This window comes from Macaca nemestrina, chromosome 5, assembly GCF_043159975.1.
Source record: "Macaca nemestrina isolate mMacNem1 chromosome 5, mMacNem.hap1, whole genome shotgun sequence".
NCBI classification, from domain to species: Eukaryota; Metazoa; Chordata; class Mammalia; order Primates; family Cercopithecidae; genus Macaca; species Macaca nemestrina.
Genome location: NC_092129.1, coordinates 27,407,687 through 27,415,137, shown reverse-complemented (window position 1 = coordinate 27,415,137; position 7,451 = coordinate 27,407,687). Strand labels below are relative to the sequence as shown.

Here is a 7,451-nt window from a genome sequence, read left to right as displayed (position 1 = left end):
TTTTTTTTTTTTTTCTTAATACTCACTAAGAAGCAAAAAACGATAGTGCCCCAACATCTCTACAGGTACATCTCAACCATGGGCATATATTTGTAGGTCTCCATGTTCCAGGTGTACATATATGTCATTTTGAGTGTGTGTATCTGGGTGAGGGAAATCACATGAAAGAAGGGCAGTAGCTTCACAAAACAACCTTAGCTTAGTTTAGTTTGTATCATTGAGGCCTTTGTATCATTTCAGAAACGTTCTTCCAGGGCCTGTTGGTCAAATTGCCTTTGATCTTGGTCGTTTTTCCTTTCCTTTAAGTATGTTTCTTAACTATGTTAAGGAACAAAACAAAGACAGCAAACCAGAAAAGTTAGTGCATTGACAGATTGACGGTGTGAAATAGAATTTGGTTTGAAGAAAAATGATTTGCGACTACCCAGAAAAATTTAGGAAGCAAACATGTTAATTATATTCCCCCTTAAAATGCATTTGTTCTACCACTGCAACCCTTGATCTTTCAGACCATTGCATCTTTGTTTCCCATTTAGGCCACCCAAAAACCTTTTCATTCCTCACTCTGTGAGACAGCTGTTATGGAAACTGGTGCCAGTGTTATTTGGCTTCATTATAATGAACTAAAGATAAATCTCTGTCTTTGACTTTGTATCTTTAATAATAGAGAGGCCAGAATCTGAGCTTCTGGTAGAGCGTAGGCTGAAATCCCAAGTTAAGCAGCCCTCCACCAGAAGCAGAGTCGGTGGCTGTCGGAACAGTTGGAGCCAACACCCTGTTTATGTTCTGTTTCATGCTTTTAAAGACAGGTAAACTGAGTGCAGTGGTGTGTGCCAGTAGTCCTAGCTATTCAGGAGACTGAAGTAGGAGGATTACTTAAGCCCAGGAGTTTGAGACTAGATTGGGCAAGTAAGCAAGACTCCATCTCTTAGAGAAAAAAAAAAAAAGAAAATTTTCTCATACTTATAGCTATAAGCTCATTGAACTTTTTTTTTTTTTTCTTCTGAGACAGAGTCTTTCTCTGTCACCCAGGCCATAGTGCAGTGACACAGTCTTGGCTCACTGCAACTTCCACCACCCAGCGCAAGGGATTCTTGTAACTCAGCCTCGTGAGTAGCTGGGATTACAGAAATGCACCATCACACCTGGCTAATTTTTGTATTTTTAGTAGAGACAGGGTTTCGCCATGTTGGCCAGGCTGGTCTTGCACTCCTGACCTCACGTGATCCACCTGCCTCAGCCCCCCAAAGTGCTGGTGCTAGGATTACAAGTGTGAGCTGCCTTGCCCAGCCAGTTAATTGAACTTTGAATTAATTTATAAAAACTTGCTGAAAACACTGGGCTGATTAAAAATAAATACAGTATTACATGTAAGTGCTGAAATAAATTTACCTCCCTTGCCTCCCAAGAGACTAACAAAGAAAAAGAATAATCAAGGATAATAAAATCTTGTGTTTTTGTTTCAGAAGAAAAGTTAGCTGAAATATTAATTTTGGAGAGGAAAAAGAGGGAAATATTGCAAGATTTGCAGCTCTCAATATTATTTACTAGTCATGAGAATTTGGACATGCAAATCTAACCTTCAATTTCCTTATTGGTAAAGTAAAAATAAATAATACCTGCCTTCTTGCTAAACATTGTACAGTTGAGAAAATGTATAAAAAGTGTTTCGTAAATGATGAAATATGTAATAATATTTGTTTGTTTGTATTTCACAAATTCAGACCCTAGCCAGATACAAACAGGTATTTAATTTGGTTTGGTCAACTCAATCACCTTCCCTTTCTTCATCCTACCCTGCTCCCCCCACCCTGAAATTTTCAGTGTCTTTATGCACAACACTCCATTTGCACTCTCACTGACTTTATCCAACCCAGTTTGGTTGTCTGGAGAAACATTTTTTATAATCCAGGATAAAATTCACTCCCTTTTCCTATTACCTTTCAATAAGAAATTTTGATTACATGATATTTTTATTATATTTGCCTTTTAATAAGACATTTTGATATACATCATTTTGTTTCTTCAAACTGTTTCTTCTAAAGACACCACTTCCACCGGGCGCAGTGGCTCATGCCTGTAATCCCAGCACTTGGCGAGGCCAAGGCGGGTGGATCACCTGGGGTCAGAAGTTCAAGGCCAGCCCGGTCAACATGGTGAAACCCCGTCTCTACTAAATATACAAAAATTGGTCATATGTGCTGGCAGGCACCTGTAATCCCAGCTACTCAGGAGGCTGAGGCAGGAGAATTGCTTGAACCCAGGAGGCAGAGGTTGCAGTGAGCCGAGATGGCGCTACTGCACTCCAGCCAGGGCGACAAGAGTGAAACTTCATCTCAAAAAAAGAAAAGAAAAGAAAAAAGACACCACTTCCATAGCCCAACCCACTGTACAAGGCATCTCTGGGTCCTGGCCAAATGAATTTAACTATCACAGATTTTTCATGGAAGGTTCAACCAAAACTGTGGCATTTTCGTATTTTCTAAGGCTTTTGTTTATTTTTTAAATTAATATTTTAAACAAAGTGCTACCTTTTTCAGCCTTATTTATGCTGTAAGAGTGACTATTTTAATTAAAATTGTCTTAATATAGAGTTCTTAGCCAGATTAATGATATTAAAAACAACAACAAAATTTCACATGTAAGATTTTTATTCAAATTTGATTTACATTCCAAAAGAAATTATAAAATATATTCAGTTGTTTATTAAAAAAAGGGGAGGGACAAAACTTTAATTCAAATTATAAAACATGATAAATTTTCAGATTAAAATTGGGCTAGTTGCTTGGAGTAACAAGCTTTTAAATCATGATTTTGCACTTCCACACCAAGGATAATCTTCTAATTAATGATCAGCCGTGCTGTAATAGGATAGCATGGAGACTTGAGGAAAGAGAAAAACTGAAGAGCTCTTCCAAGCCCAGACCAGGAACTTTTTTATGCCTTCTCATAGTGGCGAACAGCAACCACATCACCAAAAGTAAGGGTCTGCAAGGTTCAAAAGATAATCAAATCTTTTTATACAGGAACATCAGTCACTGAATTTTAAAGATCATCATATATGTAATCTAAGTATCATGCGAAAGAATGACATTTACAAACATTAAATGCTGCATAAGCATTTTACATCTTGAAACGAGACGCTATATTGTTATATAGTTTATGTCTCTGAAATGAGAATGAAGCAAAAACTGAGATTAGCAATTTAGATTCAGGTCAAAAGAATTTCTTTAGCCTTAAATTATCAGGGTAATTGAGCAGATTAAGTGTGGGAAATGGAGTGTCTATATTCTTTTCTCAGCTATCTGCTTTAAAAGTGAATGAGTTGTATAATAGGTTTACATAACAGTTTTCAATTCATAACCTAGATACATTTTGAACAGTCATTAGAAAATCCAATCATTTGAGCTGATGGTATTTGGAATGACTTGTTCCAAACTCAAGAGGAAAATGTAAAGGTACAAATGTTCTTCTTGCTTTGGTTGTCATGGCTTAGCCTATGTGAACCCAGGTAGGTAGCTGGATAGGATGTGGAACATCAGCTCCATTACTCTAATGTCAAATCTCACTTGAAGAATTGCTATAAAGCCACTTTACAGAACTTAGGGGCTTTTAGTGCTCATTGTTTTCATGTATTGATGGGATGTTCAGGAGTATAGTGTATCCTTGTAGTCTATTGCTTTAATCTTCCTTTTTGAACTCAATCTTGCCTGATCATAGTCATGCATGCCACGGTTGAGCTATCTACTTTTCTGTGTTCAAGAAAAAAAAATGGAGGTAAAAGCATAAAGGAGAACTTCAGAGCGAATCTTTTAGAAACGAGTCCTTTCTTTTGTCGATTGTTGCCAAAGAATGTGAGCAAATATCCTTTAACATGAAAGGAAAACTGTCCCTCTGCTCCCCACCTCCATCTCCACAGAAGCATGAATATCTCAGTGTAGAACAGTGCTCATTGCAGTAGTCAAATGGAGAAGGAAACATGAGTCCCCATTCTTAAACAACAAAACTTTCTCTGCTGTCATCTTACAAGGACTGTGTAAAGCATTCTCACACCCTCCTCCAAAATTGAATGAGCCTACCCACCTATGTCAGTATCATCAATATACCCTTGCAGGTCACACAAAAAGTGTCTGAGGAGGGCTTGGTCAAGGCATAATATTTCTTCTCGTTTGTGATACTACTCCCTCATTAGAGAAATTATTTGTTAATTATTTTATGTTTGATCAATTTAGGACAAAAACATATAGGGAAAAAGTCTTGTAAAGATGGAGTCAGAAATGGATCAGAGTGATAGAACTGTAAGCCCAACAACCTCAAGGATTGCCAGGAGCCACCCAGGAAGTAGGAAGAAGCAAGGGAGGGGACCTGCAGAAGGACAGTGGCACTAAGGTCGCCTTGATTTCAGGGATCTAGACTTCAGAACTAAGAAAATTCACTTTTGTTGTTTTAAGTCACCAAGTTTGTGGTACTTTGTTGTGGCAGCCTTAGGACACTAATACATCCTCTTTTACAGATAATTCCTAGTAAGTAAGAAGAGGGTGATTGAAAAAAATATTTTTAATGGCCACCTAGTATTAAATAGATGTGTTTAAAAGGCATATTATGCATTTGAGAAAAAACTGGAAAGAAGTAACAACAAAATGGTTCTCTACGGGAGTCAGGAGCCTTGGCGCAGGCCTGTAATTCCAGCACTTTGGGAGGCCGAGGCAGGAGGCAGGAGCATCACTTTGAGCTCAAGAGTTGTAGACCAGCTTGGGCAACATGGCGAAACCCCGTCTCTACAAAAATATTAAAAAAATAACCTGGCGTTGGTGGCTTGCACCTGTAGTCCCAGCCACTCGGGAGACTGAGGTTGTTGAATCGCTTGAGCCCATGAAGTGCAGGTTGCAGTGAGCCGAGATTGCACCCCTACACTCCAGTCTGGGTGACAGAGCAAGACTTCATCTCAAAAAAAAAAAAAAAAAAGTTATCTCTGATGAGAAATTAGAGGGGATTTTAACTTTTTTGTTATACTTTTCTGTTATATTCTAAATTATCTGCACTGAACTTTTGTAACTTTATAAATTAAAATATAAACTGTTTAAAGAAACAGCTATAAAGTCTTTATAAACCTATAAAGTCATCTGTCTGAGATTCTCTTATAATAGCAATTATCTTTATATATTTCAGTGATTATGGGCTTTATATTTAAATTTTATTTGAGAGACATCCATAGTTACCCTACAAAAAAATCTTTTGACACAGTTGTAGGCAAATCAATGGCAACTTTTATTTTTTTAACTACACATGAAATGTTCTCTTTTTCTGCAATCAAAATCGTTGAGCTGAAGAAGACAATTAACTAGGATCTTTTTGTTTCCCCTGTTTTATATATAGTTAAAGAACCTTGCCAGTGATGTATTGTTAAAGAAGGAAGGAAGGAGGAAGAATGGAAGGGGGAGGAAGGAAGAGGGAAGGAGGTGAAAGGTGTGGGGAGAGGAGTAAAAAACAAGGAAGAATGGAGAATTGTCATTACTTACCATAACCATTTTGCCATCCTTAATTTCTCTTACAAAATTTGTTTCTTTGCCATCCCATTTCTGTACATGAACGAGTTTGTTTCCATCCAGGCTAACAACAGACTGAGACCAACAATGAAATGCAAAACATAGCAATAAATAAATTCAGATTTCTGATACGGAAGACAAATGATGTGATTTTTGAAAGAATTGTGTAATTGAATAAATCATGATCAATTAATTATCCTATTGTTATTTCTATTACTTCTAGATTATTATGTAAATTTGAATAATTCATAATTTGATTAAAAATACACATCTAAATACAAAAATTTAATATTTTAAAAACAAAAATCCTAAACTAGTGCTTTGCAGCTAGTCGTCCTTCTAAAGAAAGCCTTAGAATGAGGCAAACTGCCCATTTAGTCAATCTGAGGCAACCTGGGGAATTAAACAAAATGCACTCTTTCTTTCAAACAAACTTTATTAAATGTTTTCTGAAATACAAGCTTGATATAAAATGTGAACAGTATATGGTAAGAGACAAATACAATTGAGATTTATGCTGTAGCAAGTACCCATTGTTCAAAATATAACATATGCACACTAAACTAACGTTGGTGTATTTCTCCTTGGATTGAAATATTGAAAATATTCTACACTTTCCAACATCTTAAAAAAAAAAAATCCATGCATTGGAATCTTTATCTTTATTCCCCCCTCCCTGGAGAAGAAGAGTTTCTTCTTCTCTGGAGAAGAAGCAGTTTCTCACCTTACAGTTTCTATCATCTGCAGTGGTTTCATCAAACTCTTCTCCCAGGTGGAAACTAATCTCCGTGTTCTTGAATGTGCTGAGAGTCCTGATGACCACTTTGTCTCCTTCCTGACTGATAATTACTGTTGGTTTGGTCACATTTCCCACCTGCCTAGTGGCAAAGCCCACGCCTAAAATAGCAAAGGGAACAGTACAGTCTGCAGCAACTTCCAAAATAACTCACAAAGCAAGAATCTGCTTTCTGATTCTGGAATCCAGGTTCTAAAGTGTAAGTTTCATTAGAATATGATTAGCCATTAATCATGTAAAACACTACTGTAATCATAAGTGGATGCAGAAGAAAACCAAAAAAGTCAGAGAAGCCTCACTTTCTCCACAGAATAGCAGATGCTCTGTGTTTTTGGCCCTGGGTAAGAAGGCAAACAAGTGCCACATTAAAAATCCATTCAGTGGCAAATGCATAGCCTAGCATCTGATCAGGACAACGTGATCTGTCTTTGCCTCTTGCTGACCTGAGGAGTGAAAAATGGAATCTGCAAGTATCTAAAGCAGCACGATAAGAAGAGAACAGCCATTCTTATTGTTACCTACCTAGAGCCTTCATGTACTCATCAAAGTTCTGACTGTCGGTCAGCTTCCAGGTAGCACAGAAAGCCTCCACCATCCTTGCCCTTTCCCCTCTTTAGAGACAGGAGCGAGGATCTTCTGGTCTAATTGCCACTGCAGCTCAGAAGACCCTTTACACATCAGCAAGCAGCTCCTGCCTTCTTATTTGGAAAGAGGGTGGGCAAAAATCCAATGATTTAAATTGCAAACACACCCCTCCAGTGTCCCTCTCTCCAAGAGGCTGTCACAGAGGGAGGAGAAGGGAAGGAGCGCTCGGAGTGAAGCTCCAATCCTCTTTGTGATTGGCTCAGGCCACTGGGTTAGCGGAGTAGGTCGAGTTCCTCCCAATCCTCACACTACAGCCCTTATGCCTGAGAAAGCTCTGCAGGGATTCAATGGGGCTGGAGGCAGGGAACGGGAAAATGAGAGAAGGTCTTTCAAGTTCAGTGAGAAAAAACTTGGCAAAGGCAATCTCAGAGTGCAAGGAAAGAAAGAAGATGCACAATGGGGCATTCAGATTGATTTCCGTTAATGGCAAAGCTGGTCACAAATGAGGACCCCCTTAAAGAAAA

At 38.1% G+C, this 7,451-nt stretch overlaps 1 protein-coding gene across 2 annotated transcripts; it reads right to left on the bottom strand.

Moving 5' to 3' along the window:
- Positions 1-2,633: 2,633 nt before the first annotated feature.
- LOC105465534 (fatty acid binding protein 7) lies at positions 2,634-7,125 on the bottom strand. 2 transcript variants are annotated; one of them, XM_011713985.2, is made up of 4 exons: positions 6,865-7,112; positions 6,271-6,443; positions 5,520-5,621; positions 2,634-2,988 (listed from the first exon to the last, which is right to left on the bottom strand). In XM_011713985.2, the coding sequence occupies exons 1-4, from the start codon at positions 6,935-6,937 to the stop codon at positions 2,938-2,940; spliced, it is 399 nt and encodes a 132-aa protein (XP_011712287.1). In that variant the 5' UTR covers positions 6,938-7,112; the 3' UTR covers positions 2,634-2,937. The 2 variants fall into 2 exon arrangements, with proteins under 2 accessions (XP_011712287.1, XP_011712286.1); XM_011713984.3 differs by lacking the exon at positions 2,634-2,988 and having other exon boundaries at positions 5,352-5,621; positions 6,865-7,125.
- Positions 7,126-7,451: the final 326 nt, after the last annotated feature.

Excerpts from the sequence above, each read along its gene's own strand:
- LOC105465534 (XM_011713984.3), bottom strand. The coding sequence starts at position 6,937 with ATGGTGGAGGCTTTCTGTGCTACCTGGAAGCTGACCGACAGTCAGAAC. Across the intron at positions 6,444-6,864 it reads TGAGTACATGAAGGCTCTAG|GCGTGGGCTTTGCCACTAGG; the intron begins GTAGGTAACAAT and ends TTGCTATTTTAG. Across the intron at positions 5,622-6,270 it reads CAGATGATAGAAACTGTAAG|TCTGTTGTTAGCCTGGATGG; the intron begins GTGAGAAACTGC and ends TGTTGGTCTCAG.